Here is a 20,776-nt window from a genome sequence, read left to right on the forward strand (position 1 = left end):
TGAGCCTTCAGTTAGCATAACAAAAAAAAAAAAGGGATGATGAAGAGGACATCAAAGTGGCAAGTGAGATCATCACATCCAGACACCACCAAAATCCCGAGAAACTTCTAAATCAAGTATTTCCTATCACCCTTTTGAAAACAGATCCATAAGCACATTATTGACACATTTATTATTACAGAAATCTGGTAGCAAAATAAAAATAAGTTTGATAGAAGGAATGAGCAATGCATTCAGAATCACTGACCTAAACCAGTGCACTCATATCGTGTCATTGTGAAATGCAGAAAGTGCACATGTACTTATTGAAGTCAGAACCAAAACTCCCATTGACTCAAGTATATCCAAGACTGGACTAGAAAGGTGCACAGAGTAACCTCAGGGAGATTGCTGAAGGGCATGCCCCTGTGGCACGAGACACACCTGCTATTAATGCCAATTTAGAAACAATTACGGGCAGGACAGATCAGATTTCCATATACCCACGGACTAAAACTACTTAGCAGAAAGCACAGCAAAACAATTGTTTCCAAGCACTCTAGTGTAACAATTCTTAAAGTCAGATCAGAAGCAAAAGTTTCCTGGAAGAAGACAAGGCCAGGCTTAAGCTGAGTGGGTTCTGTTGTAGCAATAATTTCTCATCAAGAGTAACTGCTCTACACAGAAAATCCACAGCACTTTTGAATGGGCATTTCTGTCCCTCCTGTCCTACAGCTTCATTGTGCCTTCAACCATTAGCATCTGTTAGATGAGAACGGTGAACAGCAAGCAGCTTTCAAGGAGGTTAGCAAGAAAGGGAAAAAATAAGAAATCTCTCTCAGAACTAAACAGCTTTGTTCACAAGTCTCCCCCAAACTGTTCAAAAACTTCAAAAGTCCACTTTATAAACCAGCTACTTAAAACCAGCATATTTCAAAATAACAGAAAGAGGGTAAGTCTAGTATTTGATTTTTGCAATGCCAAATAGCAATCTCAGATCTGTTGATTTTTGAAGCACAGAATGGAGCACATGCATAAGACCTGGTCCTCTTCACGAATACAAGGTACACTCACTGTTCTGAAGGAAGATCATGCATTTAGCAGCATTGCTCATTCAAAGAGCTGAGATTTAAGTCAGTTAAGACTGACAGCTAGTAGGGAAGAACAAAACATTTTAGATTTCTAAACACTGTTTCTCGCTACACCATTCCTACAGCAATATATAAATTAGCAAGGAACATGACTATGCGGAAGCCTATGCATGACATACAATGCCACCTCAGAATAAAAAAATATACTCTGTGTTGTAACTCTTCATTACAAAAATACCAGATGGAGCAGACAGACTTTCAGGAATAATCTCACAGAAACTAGGCAGGCTTAGACATGCAAACATTTGACAACACATACGTACGTACACACGCAAATGTTGCACTGAGGACTAAAGAACTGTGCAGATTGAAATACTGTGTTACTGAGGACATATATTACCAAAAGTGTTTTTAAAAGTATGTATTTAAGTAACAATTGCTAAATTTTGTTGTCTAACTAGTCTTATGCTGATCTGCAAGCTTGTTGTTTGCCATACACACTCTTACATTTTGGCTCTACATGAAGCTTCTGTACCCATAACTAGAATATGAAGTCTAAGAAGAAAAGAATTCGGTCCTGAGTTTGTTGTTTTCACATACAAGTTCATTTTATCTTAGTAACAGTGTTCAGGAGTGAACAGGTTAACTGCAAAAAATGTCAGTTGGTATTTCTTTTTCTCCTCACCTATAAAAAATTGCAAATTAAAAAAGTTCTCAAGGAAATTTAGTTCATACCAAATCACGTGCCAGACAAACAAGGGTCATTCTAGAACACAGTCAGTCTTAGCTGAGAAGCAGTACAGAATTCTGACACACATCATCCTACTACAGCTGCTTGGGTGGGTACAGGATGCATCATCTCAGCAGCCTGAAGTTAGATTACAGTCTTGTCCCTTTAACAGTATAAAAGCCTACGTCAAGGATCCAGACTTGATTCGTGTTCTTCAGTTTCATCAGGTAGCTCTTCAGCAGATGCATCACACGCATTGTCCCGGTTATCTGCAGACTGATTTAGCTCATCAGGTTCCCCAGCTGCAATCTGAGTTGTTTCTTCTTCCTCTTCTTCCTCCACTTCTCCGTCATCCTCTACATCCATCTCAAACACTCTCACATGACGGAGATTTGAACTTAGCTAGAGAGACAGTAAGAGTTTCTGTTAATAAACAAATGAAAGCACCAATACCATTTTAAATGTCAGCCAATGGCTTTGAAAATAGCCTTTAACTTTGAAATGAAGGTATCAAGGAAATTAGCAACTGTTTTCTTGCTCTGCAGGCTGAAAAGTAAAGCAAGCAGGTCTATTAACTTCTGTTAAAGTTCTTCTGTGTTAGGACAGAGGTATGACTGTATTCTGACACACTTATAGCAGATTATGAGAGAATAATCTATTTGTTAAAAAAAAAGTTTTGATAAATATCACTAAATTAGCAGAAACAGGTTATTGCTCTCTCCAGTCAGAGCATGTTTGCTTTAACAGTTTACAGGCTCATTCATAGATACTGTACTTACCACACAAGAAACTTTTCTAATACCATTTACAGCAACATACTGAGCTTTCATGTTCTCCAGAACTCTCCACTGATTCTCCAAGAAGACAGTACGTGTGGTTATCTCATCACTTTGCTCATCCAGCCTGCACACATCAAGAAGAAAAGCACAAACCTAGCATATAAGAAACAAATCTAGTACTAAGAAAAACCTCACTCAGTCCAGGTTTTTTATGTCTAAGGTTTTTTTATATCATATGCAACAAGCAGATAAACATTTGAAACCATCACAACTCTGCTACAGATATTCTAGAGTGGGGTATCCAACTGTGGAGACACAACATGTTTCAACTGAGGTAAAAGAGTACAGCAGGTGGTGAGAAGGGAGTTGCAAAGTCTGATCTTCCCACAAGTAACAGCTACAGCAGGAGGATGAGGATGGCCTTCCTTCAAATCTCTCTGCATGAAGAGGAGTTTCTGAACAAAGTCCTGGAGGCAATGCCTCCACTTACAGAGAAGTTTGGTCCCCATGACCTTTCAAACACGTATCACTGCAGTTCATCCCCACTCATAGGGACTCTATGAACGAACTCCCTGCCAGTGACCAGGATTAGCTTGAATTTGCTTTTAATATTTTTTCATTCTTCAATACACAATTTATTTGTGGCATAAAAAAAAAAATATTTACAGTTCAGTACAGCTCTTTATTTTGAGGTAAAAATTATCTTAAGCAATCCACCAGAGGGGCATAGGGAGAAAAAAAGAAAAAGCAAGCGAGGCACAACAACTAAAAGACTGGATTCACCGCTTGAACTACATTGACCTTTTGTGTGTGTGTGTGTCTCCACTTCCATCAGGTGCTCTCCTCAACAACATACAGAGAGGCACCAATTCCAATGTTTCAAGGCTAAGCTGACCATAGTTGTGTGACTATCAGTGGAAAGATGAAGAAATACCTGTGTATCCTTATTACAAGGCAAAGGTATATGAGCAAATATGCTGAAACCATCCTGAAATTAAGTATTCTAACCAGCAAAGTTAGCATCCTCTAAAGAAAACGTTTCTGATTCTACAGGATGTCTTCAATGGCCCTCCCATTTCAAGAGAGCCAGGTACACACAGGTAGTATTCAGTCTCAAAAAAGCAAAACCAACCCCCAAAAAACTACAAACCAAACTGTTTAGGAAGCTTCCATCTCCCCACCCCACTCTCCTTGGCAAAAAAAGAGTTTTAAAAATATTTACACACCCAAAGCATGAGTAACTGTACACAATTAGAATTATTTGCTTAATCTGCTTTTCAGTTCTGCATTTTGAGAGTTGCTTAAAGTTTTTCAGTACCTTTTAGTAGAATCCCAGATGAATTCCCTATCTTGGTCCTCATCTGTGTATACTGAAGATAAAGGCAGCTGAGCCAAGACTCTCTCCTTCCCCTCTTGTTCCACGCTCTCCTTCAGAACTACCGTTACAGTTTCATCATCATAGAAGTGTGCATCTAAACAACTGTAGCATCTATAGGAAAATAATTTAGAAAGCATCAAGGAATAAAAGTGAATACAGAACTAAAATATTTTTAATTTGCACAACATTCATGTCAAAAAGTATCCAGGAGTTAACAGTGATTTTACTGTAAATGACAAAAAAATGTCAGTCATGCTGAGGCCAATCACACCTGGCCTTTCTACATGAAAAGGATGAACTTAGCCTGCCATGCCTTCTAAGATGCCTTCATTCAGGCATATCAAGTCTCACTCTATCTTACTTAAAGCACATCACAGATATAAGTAAGAGCTGTTTCCAGCTAGCTTTGGTTCTTGCACATGTGCTAGAGCTCTAGTTTTCAACTAGAAAACTAAAATTTACTTGACCTTGAGATGAAGTGCAAAATAAGACTCCCACAATCCTGCAGCTTCATGCACCTGTGTCATTTCTTACACCCTGACTCTCTCAGGGATTACAAGCTGGTCCAGCATCTGAAATAGTAACTTGCAGGATAAAAGTCAAACTATAATGCCTGAGAAGTTAACCTAATGTAAAATAAACACTAGAAAAGATGGTCTTCAATTTAGTGGTCTGCAATGCTGGATTAAAAAAAATAAATATACTGACCTGGAGTCTGAGCTCTCATTTATACTGTTGTTCAAGAAGTTTCCAAACTCTACTGCAATAATTCCATTACTGACAGACCTAGAAGAACAGTGTTCATTATCTCAGTGACTATTTCCTTTTCCATTCACAGAAAATCCAAAATCTCTAATGGCACCTGTGGTAAGAGATGGTGTAAGCCTGTCTAAGCTTAGCACAATACACAGCTACATCTCAGAATGATGTAACTGGTGAATGGGAACCTTTTGATTTCTGCTCCTAAGCAAAATGGAACTAATGGAGTCAAATGGGAAACTGCAGATGGCTTCTGGCATACAGCTGTTCTTTGCTGAACTTTTGGCTTAACTGTCCTAGCTTCAGGTCCATTAAGTTGTTAGTCAAATCTACAGAAAATGAGTTTAGACTGTTTTAGATAACAATGAGGGAGGAAATAGGATAGAAACTACATCACAGAGCTGTAATTTTGTCAGCAGCTCTCAGCAGGAAACATAAAAGATAGTTTCACCATGTGTTTTCTTCAGCAGTAAAATGGCTTTAAAAATTCCCACGCCTATCAGTTCATTATCTCATCAAATTAAATGACACATTACTAAAATCAGTATTTTACAGAGAGGAGGAGTTTTTGTTGTTTTCTAAACCCAGGTCATTTCAGTGGTCCCACTGACAGAATGCATCTTAAGCAGTTGTATCTGCACACAACTAGGCAGTGACAAACTGCACATTGGACACAGAAACTCCTGGAGGTACACGAAACTACACCCCAAAGAGATGTATTCCATTTGTTGCACCTATGAGTCCACCTCCCATCTATAGTACTCAATTACAGGCTGCAAGGGGTTAATCAAAGAGTAATATTTACAGTAAGACAAAGCAACACTGAAAGCATGATTCCCTGTAATTTTTCCAAGTTTGCACAAGCAAGTAATTCTATGAGGATCAAAACTAAGGGAGCCTGATTTTTTTCCTAAGCCTAAAACCATCTTTGGTCTTGTGATTAGATTTTCTGAATCTAATACAACACAAACACCTGCTGCAGTTTCCTACTGCACGTTCTAATGCCCTCCTCATTTTCTCTAGTATCCAAGAAAGACTGTATTCATGCTGCTCATTCCTTCTTTTTACAAAAAGATTCAAATTGTAATTGCCTCTGTACACATGTGCTAAAGCTCACAAACCACTTTTTCCCCCTTTTTGTCTTACCTGGAAGTATCAGTATGTCTCCTCAAAATGTGTATTTTAGAAATAGAATTTTCTAATATGGTGAAGAGAACATAATGTATATTAGATGTTTTGTCATTCCACCTGTAATGTGGGGGGAGGAAATGAAAATTTAGGTCAAGTTTTAGTAACTGGTAAATGACATAGAACAAGGACTAGCAGCATACTTACAGAAATGGTAGTTTAAATAACTGAGGTGTAGAATCTTCACTGAAAAGGAAAAAACAAAGCAGTTTATAAAATGCTACTGTAATTTTGTGCAACTGAGCTTTAGAAATAAATGTAAAGAAATACCTTTCAGAAGTTTTGTAAAGAGACATGCAGACTGCTTGATGCACTGACTTTCCAATTACAACCTAACAAATATAATGAAAATAGGCCAAAAAATGCAAGCCGTTATTCATAATTATATACCTTTAAGGCAAAAAAACCCCAAACCAACCAACCAAACACACCCGAGTACATCTGAAAGAAAAATCCACCAATATTTATGCTGGTATAAACATATCTATTGTAAACACTACTGTCACTTGATACACTTGTTTCATGTTTTTTCATAATATACCAGTGTATTGCCAACTAACACAGTTATCCAGTTACATAGCACACACACCAAGCTAATTAATGTTAAAAATAGATCCCAATAACATGGGAACAGAAGACACGAAACAAAAATATCCCCCCAGTAAGCTCTCTCTAGCCAAAGACTTGGGACATCCTGACAGTGGTGAAGCTGGGCTACATGCTACCACCTAAGCTGTAGGCACTTGTAGGCAAAGATTAAAACTTCAGGCCTCACTAAGCATGACTATTATCTTCAGTTGACTGCTACCCCTCAAAGAAAGTTATCAGTTATATAAAATGAACTTACTGCTGGCTTTTGTAAACACTGATCAATGACCCCTTCCATTTGCCTTTTGACAAAATGCAGTGACTTCTCAGGATAGTAGGGAAACAAAAGTGGACTTTCTGTTAACAGATAAAAGTTCATTTAAAAAATTCTTATCTCTCTATAACAACATACTGTTATTAAAGCGACACATTGAAGGGTCAATAAAACAGTTGCAGGGCTATAGCACATGCTTTACAAGAAGTTGAGTGGGCTGGGTTCATTTAGCCTAGAGGAGCGGTACCTAACAATGAGGAACCGTTGCTCTCTTCAGCTGCCTAAAGGAGTTACAGAAGACAACGCTTTTAAGGCTGAACACAGCGAGAGGGGAAGATATAAGTCAGTCATAAGCTCCAGCAAGGGAAATTCCAATCAGACATAAGGAAAAAAAGTTTTCACAAGCACTGGTTAGTCACTGGAGCAGGGTTCCCAGAGTGGCTGCAGGGTCTCTATCCTTGCAGGTGTAGAGGACTCAACTGCACAAAGCCTTGAGCAACCCAGTCTAGCTTCAAAATTAGCCCTGCATTGGTTGGATTAGGTGACTGCCTAAATTATTCCCCAATAATAAATTCTAACTCAAGTAACTAACTGGACTACAATATGAAATGAGATAAATGAAGGAGAAATGGAGGCCTGTATGCCCCTTCAGCTTTTCCCCACAGCCCATTCAAAATTGCAAAAAAGACAGAATTGCATTTACCCAAGAGCTACAGACACAGTTGTCACAAAATATCTTAAGCAAAACAGTTTCCATACTCTTTATAGTACCTATGATTTGGCTTCAGTAGGACCGATTCATTCTTATTAAATGAACTACTTTGTAAGAAGACATTTAGCTTTTGAGATAAATCTCACTACTTAAAATAAGTATATAATCTGCTTCTTTTCCAATGTTTAGCTGGAAAAATGGTAAAAGTTACATCAACCAAAGCAATATAAAACACCAAAGAAGGCTAGAAAGTGTCAATGACAGAAGTGTTGCTTGTCCTATAAACCTTACAGTTCTGAGAGCAAGACAAACATCACAATACTTGCCAAATACATACCAACAAAACCACAAATTATCTCTACAAACAGTCATGAATCTTGGGTAGTAACAGAAACAACCAGTCAAGTAGTCTACACATTTGAAGCAGTTAACATACTTTCAAAGTATGTCTAAAAATACATTGTCTAAATACTGGTTTTACAAACAAAAATGCTATCACTTCCCATCTTTCTATTGAATTAAATAGGCAGAAAAAGGCAGCTAGAGCAAGTTCTATTACAAGATAGCTTATGCTGTAGAAATTTTACAGTCTATGGTTTCCGAAGTTAAACAAGAATCATTTTCACCATCAGCTTGTTACAGTCACTTACTTCCTTTTCACCACTAATTAACAAAATAATCTTGGACTCCAGTGAAAGAGAACAAGTTAGGACACTTCCCCCAGGTATGACCTAAGTGTAATTACTACTTCCTTGACCTGGAACGAAGATTTAAAATAGGTATCTCCTGGGATTCCTTCCAAGCCAACATTTCTCAGATTGGTACATGAAATGTAGGAAACTCCTAATACCCAGAAAATGGCAATTGACTGGGTAAGCAGCTACATAAAAGCTGTGTAAAATAACAAGGCCCATTTATTTTATTCTACTCAGATGGAGACCCATGACTAATGCTATAGAAGTAACTCATAAGCATGAAAAAACAGATTACTCTTCTGCATTTGTTATACTCTATGTATATCTTTGATTCTCTTCTACTTTTTACTAAAGCACACGTTACCTTTAAGATGAGTACTATTTTTAAGAAAGTCAAACCACTGGTTTCCCTCTGTATTAGGTGGTGATACCAGGTCATCATCTTCATCTTTCAAGTACTAGAAAAGAAACAGACACTTGTAACATTGCATTTTAATAAGGGACATGAGAATTCACCTCCAACATTTCAGTTTTACATCACTATTGCTGGCTGTGAAGAAGTTTCACCCTTTTCCCAAAAATACAGCACATGTAAGGTAAAACTATAAGATATGTTTTTAAACACTCCTTTTCCTAATAATAGTCGAAAATAATTAAAGTACTGTCCTTTACCAACACTGGAATGTGCAACACAGAGCAAAAGGGACCGAGAAGAAAAGTGGGCACAGCTTTAAAAGCTTCTCCATCTAAGGATTTTCTCATTTATTCTTTTTCCATCGACTCCCTAGTTCTTTACCTGGCCAACTCTCTCCACATTGAAGTATTTTCCTTTACGATTGTAAAGTTCTGGTGCCTGAAAAAAGTAACACAAACAAAACCGTTATTTAAACCCAAAGTTAATGAGAAGTAATGTACAAAAAGATGATTGTATTATTTTATTATACGATTTTTCAGATTCAATTCTTGGCAGCAAAAATACGCTCAGATGCCATACTTGGCAAACCAGTATAACTTACCTCATTGAAGTGTTCAGTAAGAAAATCAGCAACAAACGTGATATCTTTTTGAGTCATCTAAAAGGAAAAAAAAAATTACGTGAAAAGCTAAGGATAAGAAATACATTTCACTGAGCACAGAACACATTTTTCTGTAGGCTGAAGAAGTGCAGCTCCCTCAGCCTGTCCTCACAAGACAAGTTCTCCAGCCTCCAACCTGCTTGGGAGCTCTCTGCTGAACTCACTCCAGTTTATTCATGTCTGTCTCGTATAGGAGGGCACCCAAACCAGAGAAAGTATTCTACATGCAATCTGATGAGTGCTAAGTAAGGAGGGTAACCACTTCCCTTGACCTCCTGGCCATGCTGCTGTAGTACAGCCCTGGTTACTCTTGGTCATCTTTGCTGTCAGGGCACACTGCTGGCTCATGCCCAGCTTGTATCCACCAGCATCCCCAAGTTCACCTCAGGAGAGCTGCTCCACAGCCAGTTGGGGCCTTGCTGTGCAATTGCAGGGGGTTACTGTTAGTCAGGACAGAACCTTGCATTTGTCCTTGTTGAACTTCAGGAGGTCCCTATCTGTTCATTCCTCCAGCCTATCTATTTCCTTCTGGAAGGCACCTCTGCCTTTGAGCATATTAACTGCTTCACCCAGTGTGATGATGTCTGCAAATTTCATGCAGGTGTATTTCATGTCCTCTACCAGGGCCTTGGTAAAGATGTTAAAATCCCATTCCAGTTCACTTAGTCATTTAGGGCATATAAACAGCTGCTATACACAGAGGTCTCGCATTCCCATACAGTGTACTAGAAAGAGTAGAATTATCAAAGAAAACAGAAAAAGCAATTCATGTGAGACAGCATATTAGTGTGAATCTGCATCAATTTTCTCAAAGAAATGACAGACACTATTCTTTAAGTTTTGGAACAAAAATAAACCTTCAGTCTTGCCCTCTAAGTCAAGCAGAATACAGCATATACCACCATTTATTAGAAAATGTTACTACTACCTTGTTCAGCTCTGGAAGCACATGGTCTTCTGACATCCTCAACATGGCTGAGGGGAAAATTATATTCTTACTGTGACATCCTCAACATGGCTGAGGGGAAAATTATATTCTTACTGTATTAATATTAGTAAGTTTTCCTAATATTCTTAATTTTCCGTGGCTATGTAATAACACACTGCTGATAAAATAGGAGAGATTAACTTGTCAGAAGCAAAAGAGTCTGGAATGAAGAATTATGAATTGAGACTGAAATTAAGCCTCACTTGTCCCACTAGCTTACAATACAAATCTTGGAGAATTTATATCTTTAATCTTTTCCAACTGCATTGTACTCTCTACAAGACTGAGATAAGACTATTATAAAAAGGGTTCATAAGAATTTATTTATGTACATACTAAGAGTACTAAAATGGATATATATAAAATACATGAATACTGTCATGTCCGGAATAATGTGTTTTAAGAGAATTGCAAAGAAGTAATGTTAAATCAATGACACTTAGATAAACAGTTCTCCATTTAAACACAAGCAAACACAGCGAACATTTAAATAATTAAAGTTCTAATGTTACAACAGAGAACTCTGATAGTTCTGCTTTCTGCAATTTTTAAAATTAAAAAAAATTATTATATTCCCACTAGTAAGAGCTAACACTGCATTTCTGGTGCTTTTACAGTACCTGGTAAGACTGTTTAGGTTTTTTGTAAAGTAGTTCTAAAAAGATCAATTAAAACCTATAAACATATTCATAACCACTTTATAAAAACAAGCAGGCTAAAATATAGTGTTCTGCACATCCCTCTAACATTTTACCTGCAGCTACCCAGCTGCAATTGGAGATGACTATTAAGTGCATCCGGACATTCAGAGACTGTTTATGTCTGTGCATAACCTTACAACTAACTAGGTTTCCACAGGAGAAAAGAGCAAGTGACAGAGAAAAGGAGAGTTAGAATATACTTCAAATTTGGTGTAAACTAAATAAAGTCCTTTAATTTCTCCAAGCCAAGACCAGAAAATTGCTCATGAAGCAGACAACAGTTTGGAGTAATATTACAGGATAAGTATACACAATAAACTTAGTGTGTGTACAGTGGGTAATTGAGAACTATCAAACTCATGATGTGTGTTTAATATTATAATTATTCTTGCCTTATCAATTGTAACCTTTTAGATGTCCACAAATTTTTTATGATAGAAATATATAACTTATAACTAAGATTGGCTTAATTACTTGCTGACATTTCAATGCTTACATAACAAAACAGATACTAGATGCTTACTATGCCATCAAGCTTACCAACATACAGCCATCGAAAAAATGCTTTGAAGTTTTTCATACTACTGTCGATAACTCTGAGCAAGAAACAAGAAAAGAAATTACCAGATCTAAATGTCACAAGCTGCTCCAGGCTTAAGTCCCATCTTTATTACAGAAAGGCCTGCAAACACTATTAATTTTTTAAAAAATGCCCAATGCAATCTTCCAGGTAAGCCTGTTCTTGGTGTATGAGTCTATAAGATGCAGTGAGACAAGATAAAAGCTCACCATCACCAGAGGAGCCTTGCTCTCCCAGCCTCCTCTATACCCAGCCACATGCTTCCCCTTAGATACAAGACTCAATGGACATGCTTTTTAATTTCTCCAGACTTTATACTTACTGAAGCAGCTCATTTGCTTTCAGGATGAAAGAACCAACAGCAGTAATAGCCTCTGCAAAAAGAGTTAATCATTATTATCAAGCTTTCAAAAGTGAAATCAGAGTGAGTAACACATATACACACACTACTGTACCTTCAATTCCGGATGCATCTAATCCCAGAGACTCATATTTTTGTTTCCATAAAGCCATTCCTTTCAATTCACTCAAGTGGTATAACAGTGCCTCAGAGCCACTAGGAAGGCAGAGCAAAGAAGTATAATCTCTTAGTCACGCTTTGGAAATTCAGTGCTTCACTGCATGCTACATTTTAATCATTTAATGTGTAAGGTGGAGAGCTTTATAAGGTGTCCGGCATATAAGAGTTAAAGTGTCATTTCACAGAAAAGCAAATATTATCCTAATGATTTTAACCACCACACAAAGCTGGCGCGAATATTTTGCATCTAATAAACACACCAGGCAGTGATATACAGGTGATGTGTTACGGAGATTGTACAAAATACTTCAACAGTTCCCATTACCCAAAAGTAAATTAGGACATTTTGCCACGATCACGGTCTCCATGCCAGTACACCTACAAAGAACCACCGATTCTGCACACTGTCTTTTAGCAAAGCGTATAATATGCCATTTTATCTATAATTCATCAGACATTCTGTGACTTACCTCTGCAAATGACTTATAACCAACTTTTGTATACTGGAATAGGAAGACTCTATTGACTGACCAAGTTTTTTTAAACCCTGTTAAAAAAGCAATACAAACATACAGTAATGTTCGCTAACTTAACAGAACAGTGATTAAAATATATTTAAATAATTATTTTAAAACATTAAAAAATATTAACATACCTTTACGGTCAGTTGGTTCATTAGTAATGCCTGAAGTTCCAGACTAAAGGGGGTTGGGAAGAGAACCAAATACTCATTAATTTTCTATTTCAGTATCAAATGCAAATGCATACTCAGATAAAACAAGAGTAACTACCTTGCTTTGCCCCATAACAACAGCTGCATAAACTCATCCTGAACAGAAGTGGTTGTATTCTTTTCCTGTCAGTCAAAATGATTGAATTAGATTGGTAAAGAGATTAAATCCAGGCTACCAAATAATCTCACAAACACTTCAATTAAAGTATATCTGAAAAACCACCCACGTCCTTAAATGCTGAAATCAGACTACTGATCACTGGAAATTTTCCAGTATTTTAAGTTATTTTCAATTGTACAACCCAGTAAAAAAAATCTAAGCAGTTCACCATCACCAAGAATCTAGTCTAAAAAAAAAAAAAAAAATTGATTCAATTAACTTCTAGCCATGGTCAACGAACACAAAATTTAAGCAAATCCAAGAGCACCTTAATCATGGCTGTCATACAGGCATGTATGAACTAGGCAGCAAGTGCTGGTGGGCCGTTACTCAACATTTACAGTATTCAGTTTATCAAAGACTGAAGTATAAAGAGCACAACCTTAAATAGAAAGCAACTGATCAATACCTGTGCAAGCTGAAAACTCTCGCTTTTGAATAACTTAGAATAAAATAAAGAATTATCACAATACAATCGTGCTGGATTGTTCTCAGATATCTTCAGCATCAGAGCACTTGACACACAGTAAGTTCCAGGTTGCCTCTGAACTTAGAGATTGTTATCTGGAGGCATTATGCTTAAACAACATTAAGATATGCAGTATGTTAACACGAACAACAGAACTACTGCAAAAAAAATGTTTTTCCAAAAGAATGGTTAATACTGCAGTACCTGTACAAACTTTGTTAACCGTGAGTCCATCTGCATCAATATTTCTTCCCACGCTTCACACATGCACGTCAATGACAACTTTATATACTGTAATACAGGTACAGACATTAGCGTTATCCCCTTCCCCCCCCCTTCAAAACACATGCAAGAACTGGATGTTACAATACAAAGATAAGATACACTGTAGATATTATATAAAATTTATTACCAAATTCCAAGTTAGAGCTCTACATTTACTTAAAACCAACTTACGCTTCCTACTAGAAAACAATTATTTTACTTGCATTAAGAATATTGAAGCCTTTAAGAACTGTGATATTAAAAAGATGTCGTAATACAACTGTACCTGTAACAGAGTTGAAATGTGAGTAAACTTCCGGGCCATTTGAGTTACCTCAGGTAAGTAACTTGATAACAGACTAGTGTCCAGCTATAACAAATGAAACAAGCAACAGTTAACAGATGATTTTTCTTCTAAGAAATTTTAGATTACAGAAATGAAAAGAGGAGAACCCACAGAAAAGCCGTCATTTCTCATTTCCTTAAAGTTGATTTTAAGAGAGAAATGCATTTAATTCAAAGGGGCAATAAATATTTTTAATACATCTATAAAAACTCATGATGAAGTTCCTCATTTTGGAGTTTTAACAGTAATAGTTCTAAGGATGACTGTTCTGGATAGACTGGATAATCAACAGCATTGCTCGTATGCCTTTGTGCGTAGAATGAAGAAAATATGAATAACTGTAACTGAATACATCATAGAATCCTGGAATGGTTTGGGTTGGAAGGGACCTTAAAGATCATCTAGTTCCAATCCCCCTGCCAGTGGCAGGGAAATGAATGTTATATTTAAAAGTAATATTGTAAAAGAATGCCTCAGATCATCATCATCAGTCTGATCAGTGAAACTGTATGTTAACATGATAAATCCAAAAGCTAAATCAGGGTGAATTTCAGAGAGGCTGGAAATAGTAGTTTGTGGTTTTTTCTGGAAATAATGGGAAAACAATAAAGCTACCAGAAAGTATTTTAAAAAGCAGTTTTACTTTTAAAGAACACTTTAAAATTACATTACTTGCCTGAAAATATGTTATCTCTGCTTCGCTCTCTGAGGAGTCTCGTATCTCTGTAATAACCGATAGTGATTTCAAATCACTAGACAAACATAGTCCACGACAAGAACCTGCCACCTGAAGGATTCCAGTTTAAAAGTTAATGAAATATTGCATTTCCACTAAGAGGTATTTACTGCTCATTCACATACAACACTTCCATTTACATTCACATACAACAAAGGCTATGTTCAATGACACGTAAAAACAAAGTGGAATTTTCAGCTACTGTTCAGGAATAAAAGCACTCTTTTTACTTTGGATTAGTGTTGAACTTACTTTCATTTGAAACAAGATGTTAAAATTGCCAGAGTTAAGAATGTCTTTCCAACAATAACCACACAACCTTATCAAAGAGAAACAACTATTCCTTTCTTTAAACTTCAACAACCCAGCTTCACTTATGTGTAAGCACATAGGTGTATTTTTCATTCAATTCAGCTGTAGCTTGGTATATTACGAAGACAAAACACAGAAAGGCACGAAACACACCCCAGTTACTGTAGCAATCTTGAACATTCCATAAGCATAAATCTCAATAAATCCTGAGCTGCCACCAAGGACAAGAGCATTAAGCCTATAAAAATAGAAGAATACATGTTGATGAGCATACTGAAACAAATTCTAATGCATACAAATACAATTTGTAATACTTAAATTCCATCCCTTTACTAGAGAGCCTCTAAAGAAATATTGAACAAAAAGAAACACTGTACTACTGTCTACAATCCAAGAAATTTAAAAACAAAAAATTAGCTTAGATTTCATTGATAAGACCTGCCTCTAACATTTACAGGAAAAGTATCAATTACTAAATTAACTAGAGATGTGAGAAAAAAATAACACAATTTTGACACAGAAGTCCTTCTTCACTAACTTTAATCCTTCTAGAAGAAAAAACTAAGTTTCTAGCAACAGCTCACCTACCAATACAGGCTGCAAAGCATTCTTACAAAGCTACTTTTGTATTCCCTGAGTTTATCCTAACTACATGCAGAGTAAGTTTATCGCAGTGACTCAGTGGCACACCTCAGCAAAACCTCAAAGGCAATAAAGATTTGAAATAGGCAGAGCAGCAAAGAACAGCCACAGGTAACAACAGCATCAGACACAGAAACCCAGTTCAAAGAATAGGGTCTGGGACAGATCTGTGGTTTGCTTGCTTATTAAAACCAACTTGCTACAATAACTTGGGACAAAGCTTCTCTGTGACCTATGTTTAAAATGTTAAACTTTGGACAAGGAGGTTGTCTATTGCTGTCATACATCCATACATCTTCAACTACACCTATCTGCTTACATTATAATGAGCAGTAATGCTCTCCAACATAAAAAACTAGAATGTTTTGCATGTCCCCGTAAAAATATGAGAAAATTAACTGCAACTTCTGCTCGTTATACATCTAAATATATGTTAAAGGAAAATGTTTCTCTTAAAACCAACTGAGACAGAACTTAACAAAACCGTATCTGAAAAACTTTTGGTTTGGTTAACTGAATGGATGGAGTAGCACAGAATCCAGTAAGCTCCTACACCGCTGACAGCCGCCACATCCCTCTTTCTAGCAAGAAAGTCCTACTGTAAGAAGAAATATCAAGCCTTAAGAAGGAATAACTGGTGACAGAGATGTAAATTTTGAAAGAAGGAGGATGATTCTCAGTGGTGAGACTATAAGGAATAGTGAAAGAAAACAACGGAAAAAAGGAATGGAAAAACAAGGCTTAAAAAACACTTAACAGAGGTTAAGTGTCCTCCTCAAAGACGCACTACAAGCACTCCACAAAGTCAGTCTCAATCTGCTAAACTACACTCCCTCCAGCTGCTCCTCGTGGGTTTCCTAATAAGAGATATTTACTTTATTTTAAACTAACCCTAATACAGCTGATTTCAGAGCTAATTTTAAGCTTAGCTTTGTCACATTCATGCAAACCCACGGAAATTCCCTGTCTGTAACAAACATTCACAAATGTCTCCAAAACCAGCTTAAGTAACACATATAATATAGCCTTTAAATACATCCCAAGAAATCTTATTCTAAGGAAAAGAAGATATGGCACCAACAGCAGTTGCTGATAAATTGCCTTATAAACCCTCTAAATTGAGGAGAAAAGGTGTAATCTGATGGACACTTTTTTTAAAAAATATATTATTTGAACTTTATCTTTGTACATGGAAAAAAAGAGACATTCTGTATCCTTTCTCTGAGACCCTTAAAAAAAGATTATGAATAACTTAAAAGTATCCATTATTTTATAGCTTTAAAAAAACCAACCAAGCCAAAAAAAAAACCAAACCCAAAACCAACCACAACAACCCACAAACGGAATTTACCTTACATCACCCAGAAGCTTCATAATCTCATCTGACTTTTCCTCACTGAAAATACAAAACACATGATCAGGATTTATGTAGCTTGTCTCAATACCAGAAAATAAAAAAAAAAAACCATAGAGAGATATAAAATGACAATTTCTTACCTGAAAATTTTTGCAGTGGTACTGTAACTGAAAACAAAATAATTATTCTCAATAATAATGACCAGACATCTAATCCAAAGCATCTGTAGAGTATTAAAGATGAATAACCAAAACAATGACAACAAATGACAACTTGTATCTTCAAAAGATTACTAGTAATGCTTACTTTTTTGGTAGCGCTGGTAATTTAGGCAAAAGGAGATTGGATTCATCCTCAGCATTGTAAAAGGAAGTGAGAACACTGAAAAAGAAAGACGACTGTCTTTACCACCCAAGCTGTAAAAATGGGGGGGGGAGAGAATTGCTTTCTAACTTCAAAGTTACAGCATATACTCAATATGTCATGTATATTGAAGAGTTACAAATATTAGACAGTAATCCCTTATGGAGCCTTTAATTAGATAAATTATTAATAAAAGAAGTCTGATCATCTTTTTTTATTTCCACCAAAAGAGAACACAAAGTTTGTATCTGCTGGCTCAGTAGCTTGCCACCAAACCCCTCATCACCTGTAATGCACTTACTGACCAAGGCTTTCTGTTTAAACCCTGTACAACCCTGCATACAACCTACCCACACCTCAGAAAAGCTTCACTCTACAAAGACACATTACAGTTAGAGGAAGATTAAAATGCAATACTTAATATGACACCTTAGACACATCAGAAGGATGAGATTCCTCATAAGGAGGTAAGTCTATCCCCATCAGAAGAACGCTAGAGTGAGTAAAGATGTAGTTATTTTCTTGCTATTTTAAGACTGGTATTTTCTGGAGGTGTGGGGGCAAATTCCCAAGTCAGGCTTACACCACCTCCCTTTTTAAAGTAAGTCTTTTATTTAATTATTGTCTTGCACTGCAATAAGGTGTGTATCAGAGGGTTTTATAAGACCACAGTAATAGGGACCACAACATCCTCCAGCTCACAAGTGCTGCTGAGAACTGTCTAATGCCACAGAGCTCATGGTCAGTAGAGGCAATCTGGCTTCCTGAAGCAAGTACATCCATAACAGAATTACTAGTAGGGTGGGATGTAACACCATTGTTATTCTAACAAAATACATGAATATACCATTATTATAATTAGTTTAATAAATTAATTGCTATTGAAGTAAACCGTATCAGAAGACAGTTTGTACAAGCTAACACTAGATTAACCAGCTCTTAAGAGGTGGGCTGATCATGCTGAAATTTGTGTATAACCAAAAGAACCACAAGTCTAAGATACCAGCATTAAAAATAAGTGTATGAAAAGTGTCTATATTCTAACCAAAATGAACATTTTAGCCAAGTGGTAACAAAAAGCCATAGTTATGTAATATTATATTATTTTACATGACTGCTTGTAACATACTAAGTATAAATTATTAGTAAGGTGGCACCATATAGCCCATAATTTACTTCTTGAGTTTTTCAGACTCACCTGCTTTCCTCAGTTACATCCATCCAATGCATGTAAGTAACAGATGAGTCGATGGAGAAGGAGTGCAAGCTTTCAGGTTTTTCTACATCACATAGAATAATCCGCTTGGTATCAGTAAGGCCAAAAGCCAAAACTAGAGAAAGATGAATAAAATGTATAAACAACCAACATGCAGAACTTTGTAGGTACTTTATACCGAATTAGAAAATGTGTCTTCAAAGCCAACTACTGGACAGAATTTTCACTTTGTCTTTTTATAGTCCTTCCAAATTCTCATTTGAAACCTACTCATTAAAATGAAAGTTTGAACTCCTATTATATTTTAGGTGAAAAGTCAAAGGCATGATCCCACAATTATTTATCTACATGTGAACAGAACATGCTTCTCACACTGCTAACACAGTTCAGATAAAGCAGAAGCTTCAGATTTTGCAAATTTGAGGCCAAAATTTGTATATAAAGACTATCTACCAGGAAGGTTTGGGGTTTATTACAATGAAATACAATTTAAGACTTGCTGAGCAACTTTTGTATCACCATTTTCTTAACTTAATCAATCCATAAAAGCATATGGTAAGCAAAGGTTTCTAAGCTTACTTCCTTGTAATCACAGGCAACCTGCTTAAAAAGAAGTTTCTTAAACTCCTCTGACTCCATCATAAAACTACATAGGTATTTTTTACCCACGTCATAGAAGATCATTCCCATTCTCCGGCCTCTAATGAGTCAAAACATTAACTTATTTCCAGCTTAAGTTTATTAAGCTATTAATTTCAACATTATTTCTGTTGATAAGGAAAAGGCTTTTTTCCCTTCTCTGGTGTATTATTCGAGCAATTTTAGCCTCTAAGGTTTAGCCTATCCTAAATAAGCCAAGGTCTTCAGTCAACTCTGATCAGACAGCCTTTCTCTGTACTTGCACAATAACTTTTGTCATTCATATATAAATACCATGCTTAGTTAGGAACTAGAAGTGTTGCTATACCTTGAAAAGGAGTATTTTGGACATAGATCCACCTTGCAAATCTTTCTTGCAGTTGCTTTCAACAGGGTAACTCACTCTATAACTTTCAATAAATCTACGTAAAATTAAGCTACCCTTCTCTTCAAACATAGTTTACTTGACAATTTCCTTCACAGACAAGAGGTATTATCACCACAGCTTTCACTGTTTTCCAATGGGATTTTTATTGCACCGTATCACCGCATACACTTCACATTACTTTTGCCATCTGGTCTCCAAGCAAGAGCAGTCACTTCTTTTCCTGTATTTTCATTTGGAGGCAAACTCCACACTCGTTGAAAGTTTGCAAGCCGATGGAGTAAAACCTACAAAGCAAACACATTGAAGACAGAAAAATAAACCACATTCTCCCATCAACACCAGTTTGTAAATCAGGTCAAGATACACTTTTTTTTAACCATTCTTTAACAACTCCTGCATCTTAAATATCACCTGCTCCTCTAGTAGATGATTCACTCCTATGTCATTTTAGAGGACAGTATATTCTTTACTACACAGCAATACGGAGAAAGAAGCTGTGCTTTGCTGTTCCTAAACGCTTGGCTAAGCTTACAAGAACCATGCCACAGATAACGGCGAAGCCGTCCCGGCGACTGCACAGAACAGGCAGCGGTTTCCTGCTGGCAGCAGCCGCTTCCCTCCCTCCCCAGAGTCCTTCCTGTCAGCCCACAGATGCGGCCTCCAGCTCAGCCCCGGGCTCCCCGCGCCAGCACCGGCGGCTCGGCAGCCCCCCACACTCACCTCCCCCGCTCTGTTGGCCAGGGCGATGAGGTCCCTCTTGGGGGACCAGGCCATGAAGACGACCTCCTGGGGTAGCTGCTTCTCCCCCACCTGCCGGAAGGCGGGCATGGTGGCGGGGCGCTCCGGCCGGGCGCCGGCGGTGCAGCGAACGGTACTGCAAGCTCCTGCCGCGCCCCTTCCCTCCCGTCAGCCGCCCCCTGACCCCCAACGCCGCCGGCCTCCCGCCCTCCGCTCCCGGCTTCCGGAGGCGGTGCTTCCCCAACGCGGCGGGGATTGGGCCTGGTAGGGAGCGGGGCCGCCGCGGCTTCCCGCGCCTCAGTGTCGAGCGCGGGGAGGCGGGTCAGGCTCTTCCCACTCTGCCCGCTGGGACAAGGCTCCCGCCTGCCGTGTGCC

At 37.6% G+C, this 20,776-nt stretch overlaps 1 protein-coding gene across 2 annotated transcripts; it reads right to left on the reverse strand.

Annotated features, from left to right (window-relative positions):
* Window positions 1-945: 945 nt before the first annotated feature.
* ANAPC4 (anaphase promoting complex subunit 4) lies at window positions 946-20,713 on the reverse strand. Of its 2 annotated transcripts, none has more exons than XM_010307163.2 (28): window positions 20,384-20,713; window positions 19,842-19,947; window positions 18,619-18,751; window positions 17,364-17,438; window positions 17,198-17,224; window positions 17,052-17,096; window positions 15,212-15,296; window positions 14,687-14,797; window positions 13,951-14,034; window positions 13,605-13,691; window positions 12,830-12,894; window positions 12,694-12,736; window positions 12,509-12,585; window positions 11,974-12,074; window positions 11,841-11,892; window positions 11,479-11,534; window positions 10,178-10,224; window positions 9,190-9,246; window positions 8,970-9,026; window positions 8,538-8,631; window positions 6,752-6,849; window positions 6,175-6,236; window positions 6,052-6,090; window positions 5,863-5,964; window positions 4,666-4,743; window positions 3,898-4,068; window positions 2,580-2,703; window positions 946-2,202 (listed from the first exon to the last, which is right to left on the reverse strand). In XM_010307163.2, the coding sequence occupies exons 1-28, from the start codon at window positions 20,489-20,491 to the stop codon at window positions 1,987-1,989; spliced, it is 2,400 nt and encodes a 799-aa protein (XP_010305465.2). In that variant the 5' UTR covers window positions 20,492-20,713; the 3' UTR covers window positions 946-1,986. The 2 variants fall into 2 exon arrangements, with proteins under 2 accessions (XP_010305465.2, XP_075608494.1); XM_075752379.1 differs by having other exon boundaries at window positions 10,175-10,224.
* Between the last annotated feature and the right edge of the window lie 63 nt (window positions 20,714-20,776).

This window comes from Balearica regulorum, chromosome 4 (assembly GCF_011004875.1).
Source record: "Balearica regulorum gibbericeps isolate bBalReg1 chromosome 4, bBalReg1.pri, whole genome shotgun sequence".
In the NCBI taxonomy this organism is placed as follows: domain Eukaryota; kingdom Metazoa; phylum Chordata; class Aves; order Gruiformes; family Gruidae; genus Balearica; species Balearica regulorum.

Bases quoted from the DNA above. Each gene is read 5' to 3' on its own strand.
- ANAPC4 (XM_075752379.1), bottom strand. From the start codon at position 20,491: ATGCCCGCCTTCCGGCAGGTGGGGGAGAAGCAGCTACCCCAGGAGGTC. The intron at 10,225-11,478 runs GTAAGCTTGATG...TTTTCCCCTCAG, and splicing joins TTTTCGATGGCTGTATGTTG to CCATGTTGAGGATGTCAGAA. The intron at 6,091-6,174 runs GTATTTCTTTAC...TTTCCTTTTCAG, and splicing joins CTTTACAAAACTTCTGAAAG to TGAAGATTCTACACCTCAGT.